The 21,463-nt window shown below is 42.3% G+C and overlaps 1 protein-coding gene across 1 annotated transcript in view; it reads right to left on the bottom strand.

Moving 5' to 3' along the window:
• The window catches only part of SLCO5A1 (solute carrier organic anion transporter family member 5A1), a 62,438-nt gene extending 41,176 nt beyond the window's left edge, over positions 1–21,262 (bottom strand). The window contains exons 1-2 of the mRNA XM_088529742.1: positions 21,161–21,262; positions 20,434–21,049 (exon numbers count right to left, since the gene is read on the bottom strand). Coding sequence (XP_088385868.1) covers positions 20,434–21,049; positions 21,161–21,262 — 718 coding nt within the window. The remainder of the gene's footprint in view (positions 1–20,433; positions 21,050–21,160) is intronic.
• Positions 21,263–21,463: the final 201 nt, after the last annotated feature.

The raw sequence follows: 21,463 nt of genomic DNA, 5'->3' as shown, positions 1-21,463 counted from the left end.
GAGAGTGATTGAAGTATTTTAGATTGCTGTGAGAACACCTGTATCCATAGACAAAAGACCTAGGCATGAAAAATACTTCAGAATATTGATCTCTGACTACGCTTTACATCACGTGTAGGCTTATGCAGTGAACACTATGAGCAGACACAAATATATAGCTCAGGTCCTGCAACTTCCTCGAGCTGGGAACTCGTGCATTCTCAGGAAGAGCAGGGGAAGAGCCTGGTCAGTCTTTCCAGGCCTTTTCAGGGTACGCCATGGAAGAACCAGGAATCAGTGCCTCTTCCTAACAAAATCCAGGTGCAGTAGGTGCTTACAAGAGACCTGAACGCTTCATGTCTCTGCGGATCTGGGCTCTATTGATTATTGTGCAGAAATGGGTAATGGCACAACATAAACGTTTGATTTCGACAGGCACATGCGACACACAGACTTTGTCAGTATCATAAAGCAGATCCATTGTGCCTAGAAAAGAAACTGTGAGAAAGAAACTTACAAGAAACTAAAAAAAAAAAGGATAGTATGGTGTTGATAGAGAATTTATAGATACATATTTTTTTTCTTTGTCCCACCAGCAAAGCAACAGAACAAAGACAGAGGAAATTATTTCAATTATAGTTTCTCAGAATTAATTTCCTTTCAAAAATTGTTTTATGTCTATGGGGCACAGGTTAATTATTGAAAATGTTGGTGATTGTTTTTCCTTTGACTACCTTTTACTAATAGGCTGCAAAGGACAAACCTAATAACATCTCTTCCTGTTCTCTCTGCAAATTGCAGTTACATTTTCATCTTTCAATGGAAACAACAGGAATTATAGTTCATTATTCATATCTGACTGAAAATCTCCTGTAAGCAAGACCATGTTATCCCAGTCGTTTGCAGATGACCCTGTTTATTAGCATTTACTGTGCCGTTAAGCAAGTTGATTTTCTTCATTCAAAAAGGCTGAAAGCAGAAACAGACTGAATAAAAAAGTAAATAAATCACAGTTATTAAAGTGAATTTCAAAGTCCTATAGCCATATAGTAACTATTTTGAAAATATTGTAAATTGTATTGAAAATATTGAAAATATTGTTACGGGTCAGCAAGTCTGAGAAAAATCACACCCACATGTAACAGTAATAAATAGCAATAGCTAGAGTATAACAATTTCATTTTAAGAAAACTTCCAAATTTTCAAAATCTGCTCTTTATTTTCATAACAAACATTGCCTGGATATTTTCACAAAATTAGAATTATGTTGAAAAGTTTGTTTCTGGGAAAAAATAAAAAATAAAAGCTTGAGCTTTGGACTCTGGATCGGGTCCATCATAAGATGGACATCGGAGACATCATAAGATCATTGAACTCCATGTTCTACTTGGACAAAGCAGAGTTTTTCACTGCAGGATCAAGAAGAGCAGGGATCAAAATAAAGTCCTTCACCATCCAAACATAATTCCCTTATCAATAAGAACGGATGATAAAAATGTCAATCTTCCTTTCTTCTTCACCACTACGCACAACAAAAAACTTTTGGTTTTGATGATGCAGCACCACAATATCCTTAATGAGTCTAACCACAAATTTTAACAGAACTGGAGCACTGAACAGAATTAAAAAACTTCTGCTCCAGACGAGGGTCTCATCTCTTGAATTACAGAAGCAGCTCCATAACTGGGCCTGTGACACAAGCAGGAGTTGTTCTGTCCCCATTGAACAGCGCATGCAAAGATGCCTATCAAAAGGCAGCTAAAGAGCACTGCTCATTTCACTGGTCCTGCTGAAGACCTGGAGGAAACGGCCCGCACGTAGGCAAAGGGCTATCTCTACCCTTGTGTAGACTTCCAGACTATGGAGAAATGCCTCGAGGAAAGTCCCCAGAGAGCCCCAGCACCTCCTTTCTTCATCACAGATAGTGAGGCAATGGTGCTCCATGAAGCAGTATAGCACCTTTGACCAAGTCTCAACCAATACAGAGAAGCACTGAGCTGCTCCTCTGGCTCCCTTAAAAGGCCCTGCTATATTTTGGTAGACCAAAGGAAGTGAAATGCTAGGGATGTAAAAAGAGATCTCGATGGAAAAAAACATGAGACTCTCACAGAAGCATGAAGAAAAGGGAGGAATATGGTTGTGTAAGAACCTGAGAGAAGGGAAATCAGACAGATCTTTTGATTTGGACAAAAAAAACACCCCAAACACTATTTGTTAGCAACAAACAGGTTCTTTAAATAACTATGATTGATTAGGCAGGTGCAGTTAGTGTTTTGACAGAAATAAGTGTTTATCTCAGAAGAAGACTTAGATATTGGCATTCCAAGCCAAAACATACGTACTTACTTCTAAAGAAATATAAATTCTGAAAATATTTTATTTTGATATTATTGTTAGTATAATGTGTTTCTTGTTTAGTTTTCTTTTGTTATATACCAAGTAATAAACACATGTTTTTAAAAAGTGTTACCTATATTCATACAAAAAGATCAAAATAATAAAATGTAAACTAAACATTTCAATCTCATTAAAAGCAAATCATTTGATATTTCTCTCCAGGAAAATTACTATATCAATATATTCCTATTTAAGTGATTCATAAATTGTTAGAGCAAAGCCACCAGGACATTTTAATCATTACTACTAATTGTCATGAATGGGAATTTAAACACTGAGTATAGCACTGAAAAAGTAATTACCCTTACAAAAGGTTCTCCCTAACAGCAATATTTAATTATATTTGTCTTCCTTTTCAGGATATAAATTGTGAATGTGATTTAGGGCTCAATTTGCAGCTCATTCCCAGTCACAGTAAGATATGTTAATACTTAATAAAATTACTAACTTAAAATGTTTGACCCAAGACAAACCGATTTATTTTATTAGAGAGATTATTTCAAAACATTTCCAAAAACCCATCCACAATTGATTTAGAAAAGTTGAAAAATGTATAAATTGACTATAATTATTTTTCACTAATTGGATAATTTAATTATTCATCTGGCATGTCTTGAGGGAAACTGGCCAATATTCTTTTATTTAGTCTACAATTTTTCTAAATAAAGACTGCTTATTCTGTTTCTTTCTCCCTTTTATGAGTAAAATTGGGCATGACAGCTTTGTTTCTCAACTACTTGGATTAGTAGATTATTAAATATATTTTTGTTCTCAAACAGTAAAAAGTGCTCTCTTTGAGCAGGCGGACATAAGAAACACAGTGGCTACAGGCTGCAGATGAACAGCTTTCAGTCAACTCTAGCACACTTCTTTGACAACAACTTTTTAACAGGACAATCACTGGCTGCAACAATATGCCTTGGGATGTGGTCGACTCCCTGCAACTATGAGTGGTCATTATACATTAAATTCTTTTACATAAATATACTTTCTGTAGGGATAAGGCTGCAATGAAATCTGATTCAGAACAGATGTCAGAATAAATGAACATGACCATGTCTTCTGGCTTAATAATGTATGAAATGATCCTACAAATCCTCCTTTTGACTCTGTCGATCTGCTAACACGGGCAGCATCCTTCAAAAAGAAGGATGACGAGGAGCAAGAAACCCTTCCACTCGCCACCTTTGGAGGCCACACAGCCTCGAAACGCTTCTGAAGCCTTTTCCTTCCCCAGGACTCCTCCGTGGGCGCAGGAGAGGAGGCACAGGAAGGGGCAGAGCTGACCTGACGTTCCTGACACGTTTCATCACTTGGGTTTTGCTTTCCCAAGCGACTCAACAACTTTTCTCTAGGGACTCGGCCAGTTTTTATCACTCCTCATAGAGACTGTGCTTTTGGTTCTTCACATAGGGGAAGAGTCAGCTGGAAGATTATGCTTTTATATGCAATCTGCATACCATCGTAACCGTCCATCAGTTTACCACAAGCAAGTTACTTGTCAAAACTTTGGGATTATGTTTGCAAGGAAGATTAAATTTGAGGCCTAAATCCCACTGAAATTCATTAAAAGTTGGGTCCTTGACTTCCTTAGGCCCCTTGGGAAATCTTAACTTCCGTTATTGAATTACTGTGACAGAGAAAGAGGAGACACAGAAGGTCTCAAAGAATAACACTGAAGTCACTTGGAATAAACATGATTACAAATGCTACGAGTGGTCTTGCTGCTGACAGAGCTTATCCAAGCCTAATGAAAATCTGCTTGGCATCTTTCCACTGAATAGAGATTTTTATAAGTTGTGACAGAAGAGTCATACCTCAGCACCCTGGTGGACAGCACTCATAAATCTTCAGGATGCACAGGATGCTCAGGATGTAAGACTTCATTTTGTTTCTTGTGAAACAAATAATGGCAGAATGTGAAAGTTCTAATAATTGAGTATGAGAACACTGGTAATAAAACTCTCTTATTTTCTGCTCTACAAGATTTTAACCTACAGTGAAATACTGATTTTAAGAACAAAAGAAAACTACCTGGAATTAAAAATACTGCATAAATTATTTATAAATCAATGTAATATGATCAGATCTATGTTTTTAGAGCAGTATGCTGATAATCTTTTATATTTTATATACCTGAATGTTATAAAGCAAATCACAGTAACACTCATGCACAGAACAGAGAAACCAAATACCACACAGCAAATTCAGTAGAGATCAGGTCAGCTTCGAGATATATTTTTCAATAATTTCTTCCTCTCCTCAACCCAAACTAAGCAACTTACCCATCAAACCACAGTAGTTACTTACCAAATACATCCACTGGTGTGACTGCATTGCCTACTATAGGTATATGGGACTGACAGAGCACCATCTCAAATCACGTTCTTCTCCCCCAGCTGGGAAAGCCATCCTTGAGCAAACTTCAGTTCCTCTGTTTGTGCTCACAAATGGCACACTACTAGTATTTTGCTCACTGCTTTGCAAGTGCTTTTCTGAGATTTTTTTGAGCTGAGACAAACTTACAGAATGAAAACTCTCCTTGGATCAAGTGCAGTTAAGTCACCATCTGCTAACTCACATAACAAACCACTTGGGCAAATGTTTCAAAACAGAAAAACAGTAGTAACACAACATTATGCTTTTTAGACACTAATACTGCTGAGCGAAACGTGACGACTGAAATATCAAAGCACTGCAGTGGAGAACTAGCAGACACGTGACAGCAGAAGCAGACATTTGTCCTCAGAAAATACAGCTCAATAACCAAACTCTCAGCTTCACCTATATGCAGGAAACTTGCAGAAAACTAACAGCATGGATCTGCTTTTCCATGGGAGAAAGGATTCAAAGATACCACTAGCAGTTCTTACCTCAGGATAGGTAACACAAGGCTACTTGGCATATCTTTCCCCGGCCTTTTTCTTTGCAAGTAATTCCCTACATTTCAATTGCACATTTTTAAGAGTCAAACAAAAAAGCTTCCGTTCAACAGAGTATTTTTAACTTTCTTTAACTTTCTTTATTTTTTTCTTTAATTTTCTTTAAGTTTTTAATTTTCACACAATAATGAAAAAAAGGAATGGTTTGCTCAGAAAATGAACTGGCCCAGCAGTTAAAGTCAAAAAAAAAAAAAGTAGAAAGTTTAGACCATACTATGTTCTTCTTTACACTAGTAAAACAGAGAACAAAATCCACAAAAATTTCTTCAAATTTTCACTGGAATCAGAATATGGCTTTCTTTCCAAACTGCCCAATTTAAGGAATATTGCTCTGGTGGAAAAATAGGCATGGTGATTTGGGATAAACTATTTACTAACTAGTTACTCAATAAACTCACCTAGGTCACACACTTTATGTGCAGCCTTCTCTTTTGATGCTTGATTCCACTCCCAACAAGTGAAGGCTTTCATTTACTGAGAGATTTTGATGAAGGAAGGAAACATTCACAACAACTCCACAAAATTGTAGCTATTCCCACTGACTGGTCCGTTCAGTTTCTCTCCCAAGATTTCCCCTAGTAAGGAGCTCCCAGAGGTCCCCTTGTCCCTCTGCCCACACAAGGGTGTCCCGGGCACTTGACCTCCACAGCACCCAGCATAGGTTGTCATTGCCGAGTTGATACAAACTGAGATTTAGGAAAGACGTAAAAAAGGCCGAGCAACCAAGTTTCAATCTTAAAGACTTAAAAGAAACTCCCACACTGCAGTTAAAAAGTATATACATAAATGATAAGGGAAGCTTAGTTCCACAAAGCTAGAGGTATCTATCACTGCAGGGGTGCATTCACTTCCTTCAACACTGAAGACAGAAAGACTGGGCTTGAAAATAGGCCCTATCCTCTGCTAAGTAGATGAGGTTCTACAAATGTATATTGTCTTAATTGTATCTTCAAATAACTTTACGTGCTAACATTTTTATACATCTACTTACTTCCACTTAATGCCACTTATAAAAGAATACAATAGCATTACTACACCTTGTATCTCTCCCTTTTTCTTTAAATATTAAGATGAAAAATCTTTGATGTTCTATTGTAAGAGTAACATTCTGGTTCTTTGAAAAATAATGGCTTATTAGGATATAATATCCATCTCCCTCTGTGCCAGTCAATGAACAAAAGTATAGCACTTAATCTCAAAAGGTTATTCTACGCACCGTTTTTAATTTTTTATACCACATTCATCATCCCAGGACCTGAAAGTAGATTCTGCTACGAACACTTGAGCATGAACTTGACTTCCACTGATTTTCAGCGATGAAAGTGAAATGTGTGAGATAAGGCTGAACGAGGCAAGTTTGGCAGCATCACGAGGATGTCTGCGGGGACCTTCCACACAAGATGCCACGAGAAAGACTGTTCTGTCACAGAGCAAAAGAAGGTTTATTATGGGAGATGATCCAATCCTTTTTCTTTTTTAAGTTGTCATTGGTTAATGAGTCTGATCACACCTGCAAAAGCATGTGACTCTATTGAGATAAAAGGAATTCGTAACCCAAATCCAACAAAGAATGTGTCATTTAAGAATATTTTTCAGTTTGTCTCTGTTAATACATAAACAAAATGACAAAACCTGTCTGACTCATAGGCAACTATGCATTAATGTCCTGAAAACTGTAGATATATTTATTAATAGGTGGAGCTTGAACACATCTGAGTGCTGCTCTGAACAAAGGTTATGTGCACATATTCAGTATTTTCTCTAATCAAGGACTGAAATGCCAGAAAAACGGGTTGGAAAGTTTTCTGGAAGTTTCCCAGCTATAATATTTAAAACTGAAAAAAAGCAAACATAAGATCCCTACAATACAGATCAGGTTATGCCTAGCCAAGGTCAGGACAAGACTTTTAATCTAGTCTGGACTCTACATATTATATGTGCCAATAATAATTTTAGAAGCTAGTATTAACCCAGGATAAAAATTAGTCTACAGATCCTATTTTGGAGCCCCGAGTTCTGTTAGGCTTGTAAACCAATGTTACTTTTTCAGCTGAAAATACACAATTATAAGGAGAACCATAAATAACATTTTAATAGAAAGATGCAAGATCAACTTTCTGTATTATTATCCCACATAAAATAACGAAGTCTGTGCTACAGCGTCTCTGAGATTCTATTTTAGTTACTTATCATATAGGTCGGATTCTGAGCGTGTGGGCAAGCCAGTTCCAACAGAAATCCAGCACAGGAGTTGCAAATTTTTGGCTAAAACAGAGGCATGTCCAGTCAGCGACATGGCATCAGCATGGCAGGGAATAGACAGAGGTTAAATTCTTGTATCGAGTTCTAATGTTTTGAAAAGGGACCAGGAATGAGGGAGCTTACCTTTAAGGTACCATCCATCTTTTTTATCTTGTAAAAGTATCTATGATAAGGAATCTCCAGGCTGACGCAAAACATTCTTAGTTTTGAATGGTAAAATTCACCCCTCAAAAGAGCTATTTTATCCTCATCAATATGAAGTGCAACTGAACAATGTAAATATATTAATCATCTGAGGTGGGGAGGTTAGGACCAAATTTTACTCCATGCTCAGTTTGTAGAATGTCTCAGCTGAAATACAGACCAATACCTAATGTCAGATATAACCGAATAGGTTTTATATTTTGCTGCTATTCTACTTAAGCATATTAGTTACTAATATATTGCTATTAACTACAACATTACCTTAGAATTTAGATTTACAGTTAAGTATATATCATGTTATATTACCTACAAGGTAGAAATTTCAGACATTCACAATAATATATTAAAAAATACGCAGAAAATATTCTTAAAATATTCATATGGTGACTGACAAGACAGATAGCCTCAAGTTAGTCCTACAGCATTTCCTGCCACTTCAAAAACAAACTTAGACTTCCTCCTAGTGATGGTGTTAATCATCTCTTCTACAATCATCTCGGGGAGGATAATGGAATAAAATATTAATTTTTTTCTTAAGAGATACTTTTGCACTTTTGAAAAGAAACAAAAGGAGGAAAAGAAAGAAATCTGTTCCTTCCACTAGAAGATGTGCCATGGGAAAGTTAAGTCATGATCCCAAATATGATAAAAACAAAAGTCATGATCCCAAAATACTAAAAATACATGAGGCAATCAGCTAAATATCTCTCACTAAAAAAAAAAGAAAAAAAGACTCAAGCAGCAGTGTTTTGGGCAGTTGTTAGAATTTCATGCCTAGTATGAAACTGGTGGTGGCAGCCGTCAGTTACACTGGAGTGACACGGAAACAGATCGGCTGGCTGACAAAGCCAAGGTGCTGCAATAAGGAAAAGGGGCCTGGGGAGCTGATTCATACTAAAATAACCCTTTGGGCATTATATTAACAATAGGGATGCTGTGAAGCATATTAGGAAGCCTGTAATTCAGAATTCAACTATTTATTTTCATTTACCAGTGAGTTATTACCACAGTGTTACTAACAGTCAGCTGGAGAGAATCCCAGATGACTAAGGGTATGAAGCATTATATGCCTAAAAAATCTTCAAAATAGGAAAAAGCAAAATCCAAATGTTTTTGTTCAGCTTTTCCCTTGTGACATAAATAATCATTAAACACTATGACCCCAATCCAGTACCTTGATTTATTCCTTAGAGAAAGTAATTACTTTCGTATCTAACTCTTTGGCCATATAATACTATGCAATAAGAGTACTTTAACTCCACAGTATTTGCAAAATCTGAGTGTACTTAGTTATAGACAATCTACACAACAAGGTAATAAATGCAATTTGATACGAAAGTTGGCTTCCAAAAGTGAACAATGAAGCTATTTGAACAGATACCACTTATAAGTAGAAGAAGTGGCAGAGTTACCCAAACATAAGTAATTCTAAACAAAACTAAAAAGCCTGTGGATAGTCCTTTATATTTATCCTAATTCCCCGTGATTCCAGGTACAACTGAAATCGTGCTGAAATATTTGCAAGATGTCAACCCAAGTAAGCCTGAAGTTACAGGGAGGGTATTCTCCATGTCAGCAAAACCTTGGTCTCCTCACAGAATCTAAATATCTTATAAATAATATACTGGATGAAAACCAGAGCAAGAGATATATGAGATATGTAGACAGTGGTCTTCAAATAGGACATTTTGCATATTTCCTGCCCAAGAATGATGCAGATTGAAATGAAAAATTGGAATAGAGAATTAAGGTGCAAGAACACACCTCAGAATGCCAAGCTATGCAAGCAAGTATACACTGATCATCATTTTTTACAGAAAAAAGACTTTTGCCATCAAGCCTTTGCCATCAAACTCAGATCAAGAAAAACTGCACCACTTTCCCAAACTGCTTTTACACCCTGCTTTAATTTTCCCCGACTGGTTTGCTGACTTGACAAATTTTTAACAACCCGTTATTTCACATTACTCAAATAAATTTGGTATAAAACGAGCATTTGTTTGCAGTTTGAAAAATGAAAAATCTTTACAGATACTGCTCCCATTCGACTCTCAGGTGCAGTCTCATCATCTTCAGCAGGAATATGATTGGGCCTATACATAGCTGTGATTTACTAACCTTGCTGGAAAGTTTCTCCGAGTTGAATGTACATCAGATGCCACACTTAAGAATCACAAGAGCAGGAGAGGAGTAAATTATCATGACTCTGGTCTTCATAAGCCCAAAGACATTTCTATTAAATAAATGCCTCCACATCTTCCATTCTGCCTGAACTGCTTCTCTTCTCCCGTAGCCTGTTTAGCCTGTGTGCCCTGCTGCAGGGCAGCCAACTTTGTATTTTCTAAGCAAGCTGGGCAACCTGCAGATAGCAGGAATCACCTTCTCAGGGTCCCTCATAAGGCAGTTGAAACATTTTACGCAGCCTCCAAGTACTTATGGTTTTCCTTTATCTGAATTTCTCGTATTGGGAAATGAGCTGAATTACACAACTCGAAATCTCAGAGGCCTTTTTAAAGCAAATGCACCAGTTAGGAATAGGACTACCAAGAGGACTTGACTGCAGTTGACATTACTGCTGTGAAACGTTAACGGTTTGAGCTGGAAAGAGGGACTTGGCTAATATACAGATCAAGAAGTGCTAAAGAGCCTAGCAGATGCAAATGACAATATCTTTATCAGAAAAAAACAGCTCTGAACTGATGACACTGACTTGTGCTCTATTATTACTCGCTTCACAATCCCACGTAAGAAGATTACTGTCTATTTTGGCACTATGTATAACAAGAGTATGCAGCATATAACCAAGGGGTTGCATTAGAGACTGTCTTGTATCATCACACCCACACAGATATTCCTCAAGTCACTCCTCCTACATCAGAAAACAACCAGCTGTCACATCTCCCAGATATAAGCCATTTTGCTACTGAAAGGAATGAAAAAAAGACAGCAAATCTTTTGTTTTTATTTTCAGAGGAATGCAGTGTAGCCTAAATTCAAGGGCTGAACTGGATTAATTCTCGGTCTTCTGCATATGAATATACAAGTGCACCTCACACCCTGCATCCTGGTTTCCACTGCCTTGCCGAGCCACGGCAGTGCAAAAGCAGCAGGAAATAATCCTAACAGAGCACCCAGGCACTGACACAGCAGCAAGCCACACTACCACCTCCTCTGATATTATGCAACTAATTCTTCTAATATCACTGAACAGGCCGTGAGAACGGGGATTAATCTAGCCCTGGAAGAGTTGCTCAGGCCAGCAGCTGGGCTTCGGAGAAATCCTAATGCCCACAGCCCAGGTTTACTACCACAAAACAACTGCTCTGGGTGTTTTATTAAAATAGACTTACTGCCTTCTTCATATCCTACACTGCTTTGCTCCTGTCAGACACAACTCGAACAAAAAGCCCAGGATGTCTGTCTGCCTCAGGGCTACCAAGCTCCTCTGCATGGTCATTCAGTCCCAGTCACCTCTTGTCCTCCTGAAGGAAAGTGGCCAACTCTGAGGCCGTACATAGGAGACCTGAATAACCCAGCATGTGCAAACAATAAAGGTTATTTTGCACCGATCCTGGAACTATGACTCATGATAGGTCTTTTCCTTAGCCTCCGTAATACTCAAGTTATATATGAAAATGGACAGAACAACTCTGAGAATTAGAGCCTTCGTTTTGCTCCGAAGCACTCGACTGTACCAGACCCACGGTAAACTCTTCTTTTGTAGGATCGAATTTGGGTGAGGAGGGAGAGGGCAATTGGGGACTGGGAAATTAATTACAGAGCTATTTACTCATAAGCAGTTTATTTTTGCCTTACCTGAACACTCCAGCCTACAAGTTAACAGGTTACCACTTACCGAAACAGGAAGTAGTAGAGTAGCTCCTCTAACTACATCAGTGTAGCAAATATGATACTAGCTCATAAATTCTTCTGTTTTTCTCTGGTAAATTGAGTCTTTTTTTGGCTGCGAGTTTCTGCTTTGGCTGAGAAGGTGTAAATGCACCCAAGGCTTCTGATTTGGTAGGTTTAACAACCTTCTCACCTCCTCTCCCATTACCTGGCTTGACAAGGATCCGTCAATCAGTTTTACCCCATTTCTCACAGAAGGCTGATATTTTAATTATCACAAATGTATGAACAACCTGCCAGGCAGCTGCCTTACCCACTCTTTGGAGGACTTTTGTTTGCTTGCTTTTGTACCTTTTTTTTGTATTTCACGGTGAAATGCCTCCCTACTTACCATTTGTGGTGCTTCCAACTGCCCACAGTTGGAGCAGTCACCCATGAAACCCAGTAAGCACAAAAACCTTCCAAGTCTAAGCAAAAACCATTGCTAAAACATATCAAGCAAGACAAAGAGCAAATGCTAACGAGGTCAGGATTTTTTTTTTTACCTTGTGGACAGGCTCAGGTGCAAAAACAGTCCTAAACTCAGAGACTTCCATTTTAGAAGCGCTTATCTTCCTTCTCTTCTTCCAGTGCTTCTGGAAAAGCCATGGGATTAAACACATGGCTATTACTGCCTACTCACAGCCACCTTCCTTTCCTTCTGCAGCCTGAGTTGCTCACCCAGACCAGCAGTATCTTTGCCATTATAATCACTGCCCTGGGGAAATACTCGGGCACCGAGATCCATGAATACACAGAGCTTCTAGAACTCAAGACAGTGCACTCGCTATTTAGGAACTAATTTTAGAGTATGGCTCTCCCTTCAAGCATCAATTCACCCTCTAGCTCTGCTGTTGAAAAGTTATTTAAGGTATGGCATTACATTAGAGTGAGCTGAGTTCAGAGCTTTTTTTACTCTCCGTATGTAACAGGACCAACATGCCTCCAATTGCAACGGAGGGGAGGTATCGAAATACCACAAACTTATCTCCAAGTCCCCTAAAGTCCTTGCTCAGTCACACTACTAAAAAGAAAGTTAATTTTCTAAAAACTCCTATTTCAGGCCAGTTACATAACTTACCAGCTAAATGTCGGAATTTGTGTGCATCAGCGCTAACATATTGCAGACTCAAAACCTCGTGTATTTTCCATGTTCCCCCATGATTACAAAGTTTCCCTGGGGATGCCCTCACTATTTCTGTCACTAGACAGCTGTATTAAATCAAGCTGATAAAAATCGCCCATCAGGTTTACAGAAATTAGAACCCACCACCTTATGTAGTGGCTGAGTATAGCTAAGCACAGCTGAGCACTTTGCTTTTGGAAATGAGAGGGCTATGACTGAACTGATCTGTACTTTGGAATATTGCACTCACCACTAAACTTCTGTTCCACTCACTGGAATGAAGTAGCAAACTGAAATATAAATCCAGATTAAAAATTCACACACTAGCACACCATTTTGTTATTATTTTTAAAATAAGCTACTATAGCTAAGTAGCTAAAATAAAGCTAAGGAAATCTCAGGGATACTATGGTCCATGGTCCACACACTGGCCTGGAGGGACCAGGCAGGAGTGGAAAATACTGGGTTGCGGGGAAGGAGCACGTGGGTGGAAGCAAAGCTTCCCTGTACTTTCCATCTTCCAAATTCCTCAGCTTCGCCAGGGGTTTTCCAGGACTCCGGAGAAACTTAAGGGCAGCATCTTCAGCTCTCCCGCCGCACTCCGCACCACCAGGCACCAGCTGGTTCGAAGCCCTTCTGGCTCTGCCCCCACAGGCACCCCAGACCACACAGGAGAAGAGCAAGTGCCCGTCCTATGCTGCTGGCACCAAACCTCCCTCTTCCTGCTGAAGCTGACTGAAAACAGACAGATAAATATGGAAAGGCGTTGCCAAAACACGAGCTTGCTAAATTCGGTCAACTGAAAAGCAGCTACCTAGTTTCAGAGGAGCACTGGTTTCAGAAAAATACATGCTGATAAACTCTTCAAGCTTTCATTCTAATTGTAGGCACCGAGGGCAGTAGGAGTAGAGAGTCTGAAAACTGTCAGATTGACGGTCCTGCTGAGCTTTGTGCAATGGGGAAAAAAAAGTGTTAAAACCAATATCTGCAGGGAAAAAAAAATGGCAGCAACCAAAAATACACCAAGAAGCCAATTAAAGAAATGAAAGCTACTGAAAAAGCTGTATTGAAAATGGAGACCAGAATTAGAAAGGAACAGAGCAGGGATACAGAATTAGTTAACATGCAGCACTGTTTTGCAAGTACTTCATAGTTCATGTCTCTCCTCTTTCAGTAATTTTTATGTCAACTTGTTCAAATCACAAGTGTAAACATGCACTTTTTTTTTCCCCAACTGCCTCTCTTCCAAACACGTCATGATACTAGTTAGAACACAATTTATCCCGAAGTGCAGTGTTTTGTGCTGGTGCGATGTGTCTTTGCTGCCAAGGAAGCTGTTTACCTGCACAAGAAGCTCTGCTTTCCCATTAGACCACCAGGTGTAAATGGCAGCAGAAAAATAGCAAACTTTTGCTAACCCTGTTAACTCCAGACAACGTGACCGGATAGTTCAACCTAGTGCTGGGGGGGAGAAACAAGCAAACAAGCAAAAACCATGGACCTAGCTCCTAAATTCAGTTAAGAGAAGCAATCAAGTTATAACCCAAAGTGACTTCATTACAAAGACAAGATCTTAATGAAACCACAGAAGGACTCAGAAGGTCCTCACTTCTTGCGCAGAACCATCCCTTCGAGCCATTCCCCTCTTGCATCCACACGGTTCTTGTGACTCAGGTTACAGCCCCAACAACTCTTCACGTCCCCCGGAGCTGCTGATGGGTTTGCAGAGGCACCCTTGGACCTGGAGCTGAAACTCTGGCAATTCTGGTGATGATTCACAGGAAAGACGATAATCCCGCTTGCTCCAAACAGGCTCTTCCGTTCCCACAGCTGTGAGAAGCGTAACTAAAACCCACATTTACCACGACAGTCATCAGGAGGAACCACTACAGCAGGAGCTGACTGAGGAATGGGCCTTCTTTGTAAGGTCTTGCATGTTTCATGCTAACATCATTTTCAAACTGTGGTAAGCATTTAAAAAACAAAATAACAAAACTGAGTTGATGCTTCCTAAATGGCTTCCTTAGGCCTTTTAAAATGCTACTCAGATGAAAAGGACTTAAAATACATTAACAAATAAAATAAAATAAAAGCAAACGTGAGACTAAAGAAAGATACGAATATGGTGGAATTAATGCTCTGCTTTTATGAAATGAGTAGATGGGAACCCATTCTCCTACTTCAAGCATTCCTTGATCAATACTGTTCAATGCTAGCCATCATGGGGAAACAGGGCAAGTCTGTTTGGGGTAACTGCCTACACAGCAAAGCTATATATTTTTGAATGAGATGGTAGTGAGAATCGTCTCTTAACTGCTTAACTTTCCACCAAGTAGCCAGCTGACTTTCTGCTCTCTTTTGGCTGTATAAGCATTCCAACAGCAATTAGATGTAGGTAGTAAGGCAGCTACCGAATGACAGTCAAGCCAATCTGGAGGAAACACAACACGTCTCAACTCTTTTTGCAGTAGTTTTGGTGACCCTTCACAAAATCACCAGTATATCAAGCAGACAGATAAAGCTTCCAGGCACAAAATGCTTAGATACTAGATCTCAAGCCTGCAGTTACTGAGAATAAAAAAGGTACTAACAAACTGTTACTTCAAGACCACTTTCCTACCCAAACTTTTGAGCTTTGCTGGGGATTTACAAGCGAGGAAAACAGCCCATCGGGAAAGCGCAACACGGGCCACTCCGTGCCCTAGTGAAGGGCAGAGCACGCGCTGCCAGTTACTCCAAGTGACCCTCTGCCACTTGGCTCAGGGGACACGCAGCCGTGTGTGACTGACGCCGCAGCTAAGAGCAGCGCGGTGCCAGGAGAGCCCCGGGGACGCTGCACCGGCAGGGCAAAGGGCTCCGCTCCCGCTGCTGGATCCCACGGCCAGGAGAAGAGCCTGCCCGCTGCCCTCGCCCAGCGCGCGGCACGAGCCCGCTGGCTGCACAGCTTCCTCTGAGCACTGGGGAAGGCGGCCCAGGATTTCACTTCGGAGAAAATGTTATCCATCCCACAGCAGGGCAGGAGGATAAAGTGGAGAAGAAAAGTAGAAATTACCTGCTCCCCTCACCTCAGCTATAATACAGGGCAGGAAAACCACATAGTGGTGCTTTAAATCATTGTAAGGAATCTTGCCCAATGGCTCATCACATTTTAACATAAAAAAACATACAGAAATGCCAGAGAAGCAAAACAAGGGCAGGTTTCTACAGAAGATTCGCTTTTAGAGTTAGCCTTTGGTTAAACCAGGATGTGGCTTTCACTCAGATAAATGAAAATCTTTTATTTGAGGACTAAGTTTCAGCATGCCGCTCTGTTATGTGTGACATAGAGCAAGCAAAAAAAAAAATAACATTTTTGCCAGATGCAGCTTCAATGTCGTTCTGATTCATAAAGCATGACTTGCTGTCAGGGTTGTTGTAAAAAATAAATGCACTTTGTTTGTAGGACTTAACAACTATAGGGATCAGTGCTGAGGAACCCTCTGGGAAGCAGCCTGTGCCTGTACCAGATAGCATTAAGCATATTCAGCATGTACCACAAGTGCTCACAGGCTGAATGATGAGAATAAGCTGAAATACTGTCAGCTGTCTCACTCTTTCTGGATTGTCCCTCCTGGCCACTTGGAAAGGTGATTCTCCCTTGGAAAGCAGCAATGGTCACATAACAGACATGTCACGGGCCACATGTCCTCACCAGGCTCCCGCTCTTGCCCTCCAGTGGCATCTGCTGCTTAGCCCAGCATCACCCCCAAAGCAGCCAGGGCAAAAGAGATCGGTGAAAGCAGCACCACGGTCTGGATTTTGTTACGGAGACCCCAATCACCGAGCACCCCAGGAGGCAGCAGGTGAAGATGGAGTGTGTGTGACCAAGTGCGTGAGGCTCTCCGTCCTTCCCTCTCCTTCCAGGGGAGAGAGCATCTAGGGGTAGATATAACTAGAAGCACAATAAATACAGCTAGGAGATTAGAAACACATGTTCAGGCTTTGGAGACTGTGAAAAAAACCATGGTGGGTACACAGAGTAGGCAGTTGTAAAATACTGCCAGGAAGGTGGTTTCCACACAAAATAGAGCCTCGCTGAAAGGACTTATCTAATGTTAGAAACAGCAGCCCACAAATGTTCCTCGTGAAGGCAAAGCCAGAGCCCAATTCCTTTTGAAAACAACCTAAATATTTATTCTTCCTTCAGGTTAGGGAAGGGCTGTGTTTTCTGGGTCTCCTACCATGATCTCTGCCAACTACACTGACATAGATTTCTCCAGTTCTTCAGATATTCTCTCATAAAAGTTCTTTCTTCACATCTGTAATTTTTGTACATTCTCAAAATCCAGCAGAGCCTGCATTAAATTAGACTGACTTAGCCCTTCCCTCATAGCCCTTCATAACCAGCTTAGACAAATCCAGAATCTGAAAATATCATCTTTGGCACAAACACTAACTCATCCACTATTCATTTTTGGAGGGTGCAGGTAAAGGGCATTCCTGATGGGTGACATGTATTTATGAATGCAGTATTTTTTTAAAGATTGCTTTGTTACTTGCAAAACAAGCAAAGTATTTTGAAAACTATTCAGGCAATATAATGTTGCTAATAAATCACTCCTGCACTTTAGGAACAGCTTTTACAATGCACAGTCACAAGGTGTTCACAAAAGCTATTCAGCACAAACTACTGGATTCCTAGAAAACTATACTGTGTTTAAGTTTTTTGGGAATGCACAAAAACAACCTAGATGGCCTGTCTGGAGATTAAGTGTGCAACTGCCATTCTGGCCTATCTGTGATTGATAGAGTCTGTTCTTGCATTTCCTTTGAACTTGTTAACATCAGGATATTAATACCATCCTATATCATACATTTTCTCACAGTTAGCATCATGGTATCACAGCCCCGGCAGGTCTAAGGGACTGGAGGAAACAAGGGTAGTGCAGTTTTCATGAAGAAAAAGCTTCCCACAGATGAGTGTGCTGCACATTGCCACGCGAGCGGCCCCAACACACGCACTGCCTGCCACCTCTGTGGTTCTAAAACAACCCTCCACCTTGTAACCTGGCGTCACGCCACCCTGACAGATGGACTTGAGTGTGGGCAGCCAAGAGACTACGTATACGCATCAAATGTGCCTTTTGAGAGCAGGACTTCCAGCCAGGAATGCTAAAACAGCTGTCCACATGGAGCTTGCAGGCCTACTCTTAAGAGGATATGCTAGTGCCACCCAAGCCCTGAGCTGGATTAACTGGGAAAATAAAAGAGCTTCTACAGCCACATAAGGTGAGTTTTTGCAGAATCAGGATTAGTGATACTGAGGGGCTCTTACTCACTGACAACTAGCGAGCAAACTTAAAGAGTTGTAACTTTAATAACACGGATGCTTGTACACAAATGCTTTTCATTTGAATGTATGATAGGTATATATAAGCAGAATATATCATGTATGTATATACACAAATAGAATGCAATGCAAGTATGCTTACGAACAAATATACTAAGGATTTTCTATTTCGTATTAGGGGATATTGCTTTTTATTTTTTCCCCAAACTTCTCTCTCCTCACTGAGGTGCCTTCTCATGTGAATCAGATCTGCTCCACTAGTCTACCTTTTCTTTCTGAAACTTTCAAACTTCCACGGTCCACTCCTGCACTTTTCAGTCGCTCATATCTACACGCACATGTGTATTTGACATCCCCAGAGCATTCGTATGACTTGCCCCGCTAATCAAACCAGAAACAAGCATTGCACAACGGCAGCCGTGGTGCTGGCCAGCTGGCAGAGTCATCTCCCGGGCACCTCCGGAGCGTCCCTGCCCAGCCGTCCCCCCAGCCCTGCGCCCATCCCCGCGGACAGGGCACATCCCAGACCACGGCGACGGTTCCCAAACCATGTCTGCTCACACCAATGTGCCAGGCGATGTTCTCCCGTTACAGCTCTGGTTCTTCTACTCCTCGGAAAGTCATTGGCCTAAGTCTAAAAGACAGGTAAATCCTCAGTCCTGGACTAATTAAAAGTTTCCTCAGACTTTCAACTACTGGCAGAAAAAAAAAATCACGATTTCCAATGGAAAGCAACACTTACTCCTTACCCTTAAAGGCTGAAAGGAGGTGATATACTTGACTTAATTTTTAAATGTGCTGTGTGTTCATTGTAATTCGTCTCCCTATAAGCCTATCACGGCTGGCTGCCTGGTATAACGTTTTCACTTGCGCTGTAGCTGGATATCCAACCTTTACTTTTCTGAAGGGCCACAGGAGGACTCCAAACCAGTGAGGATATTCCCAGCACAGCCCAGAGCCGAACTGCAGTCCTACCTACCGGTCACGCACGGTCTTTGAAGCGGGTCTTTCACCTCTGCTAACTTTAAGGCAAGCCCAACTTCTCCAGCACTTGAGGATTTCCAGTCGTGACCTTGCTCTCCGCTCCCGTCAGGATTTTCCTCCTCCTCTCGTCCTCCAGTCTCCTCTATAACCTCTCTGCCTCCTTTTTCTTCCCCTGAGCTGTCTGTGTGAAACCATTCATCAGCAAAAGTTTCGGTCCCCTTTCTACCCTTCCAAACTGCAGCTACAAATCACAAGAAGACTTTTTTTTTTACTTTATTCTTAGCTCTAGCAAGGTTAATTTAAACTTTCATACCAGATAACCTTTCTCCAAGGTGCAGGAGGAAGGGAAAATACTTTGCCGCCTATTCAATATTTCATCAGACAACATTGTGAAAATGACAGAAAAAAAAACAGGGTGAATACCTGTCTTTCCTCCTGAAAGCCAACAAAGCCTCGGGCTTTCTCGAGGCATTGCACAAAGAACTGGCTTTAAAACGGTTCGGGGAATAGCCAAAATTGCTGGAGAACACATCAAAAGCAGGGGAAAATACTGATCCAGACGGATTGCTGCTGCTTACTGAGGTCAAGCACGCACCGAGCCTGTCCCTTTTGTGCATGTTTTGCACAGAATGATGCTATCTCCAAGGTTAGCCCGGAGATTGATTGCAAATGGTGATGCCGAGCAGCCAAAACTTGGACCAGTAAGTGCCTGCCCTTCTTTGAAAGCAGTTCGACAGAGTAAGTGAGATTCATTTCTCACAAAATCATTTACATACTAATGCAAATGCAGAGCACAGAGAATCTCCTTATGCATTATGCACACTATATTTAAAAAATAAAAATAAAAAGTTATGCAGTTACTTATAACCTCTAAGTCTCAGGAAAGTTTGGCACCTGCTTATCCGAGAAATCCCTTTCTGCATCAGTGCGACTCTCTGTACCTGCCAAAAGCCCCGTGCTGGTTATGAACCAGTAGAAGTGTCACTTGTTAAGTGTCATTTGAGCTCCGGGAATGGAGCGCTTTGCCCGGGAGGTTTTACTTACTTACGGTTTTATTGGCACGTTTAACTCATTCTTAGCTCCCTAAGTAGCACCGTCACTCCTACACGCACTCTCCTTGTTTCACCTGTTACTACTGTTCACAGCTTCATAACACCAGGACAAAAACATTACAAAACTGGAAAGGATGGCAAGTTTACTTCAAGTTCACTTCATGAGGGAAGCCCAGCCCAGGCATCGCAGGGAAGGTACGGGGCAGAAGCGCCTTTAACTGGCACCTGCATGGAAAGATGCGGGTTTTAGCGTTTGCTTCCGTGCCTTACCTAGGTAAAGCGAGGCATTTTCTTTCTTGACATTGTCATCCAGGTAGGTTGGTCCCAAGGTATAGATGGGTGTGGAGCCCATGCCGATGAGGATCTGGGCGCAGATGAATAAAGCTACGTAGAGGGAGTGACCGTTGCCGCCGGAGTCCTTGACACACGCCGGCGACTCCAAGGACTCCTTAGCACTCCCATTGCCCATTAGGCACAAGCCCTCGTTGCTCACGGACGAGTTCAGCTCCTGGATCTGGTACGGCGGCGAGATGAAGTGAGGTAAGGAGAAGAGCGCGGCGCCCAGCGCGATGAAAAACCCGCCGACGGCGAGCCAGAGCGGCCTTCGCCCGCGCCCGCCGAAGTAGCTGATGAAGACCACCACGACGAGGCTGCCCACGTCGAAACAGCTCACGAGCAGCCCCGACTCGGAGCTCTTCAGGCTGTACCTCCTCTCGATGGTGGTGATGACGCTGCTCAGGTACCCCGACACCATGAGCGACTGGATGAAGGTCAGGAAGCACATGCACACCAAGAAGAAGCGCGAGTCGGACAGCGCGGCCCTCAGGCACGCTCTGCCGGCCGCCCCCGGCGGGGAGGCCGCGGGCGCCCCGCGGGGACACCCCGGCTGCGGGGCGCAGGCCGGGAGGCCGGCGCCGCCGCGGGGCAGCGCGTGGCCGCCGGCGGGAGCCGGGCGCGGGGCGGGCGCGGCGGGCGGGGGGGAGCCGCCCCGCGGCGCCGCCGCCGCCGCCGCCCCGTCGAGGGCCGCGAGGCCGCGGCCGCGCGGCGCCTCCGCCGGCCGCTCGGCGCCGGGCCGCTCGGGCCGCCGCTGCGCCGCCATGTCCGCGCGGCGCCCGCCCGCCTCAGCGCCGCCGCCTCGGCTGCTCGGCGGCGCGGCGGGGCCGCGGGCGGCAGGGCGGCATGGCGGGAGGCAGCGAGGGGAGGAGAGGGGCGCGGGGAGGCAGGGCGGCAGGGCGGGGGGTGGCTCTAGCGGCGGCCGCACGTGTCAGCCCGAGTCCGCCGCGGCTCCAGCGTCGCTCGG

Source organism: Tinamus guttatus, unplaced genomic scaffold (assembly GCF_059628265.1).
Source record: "Tinamus guttatus ecotype Peru unplaced genomic scaffold, ASM5962826v1 Tinamus_guttatus_pri_ptg000343l, whole genome shotgun sequence".
Classification (NCBI taxonomy): Eukaryota; Metazoa; Chordata; class Aves; order Tinamiformes; family Tinamidae; genus Tinamus; species Tinamus guttatus.
The sequence above is the reverse complement of the archived record's forward strand: the minus strand, read 5'-3'. Positions and strand labels throughout refer to the sequence as shown.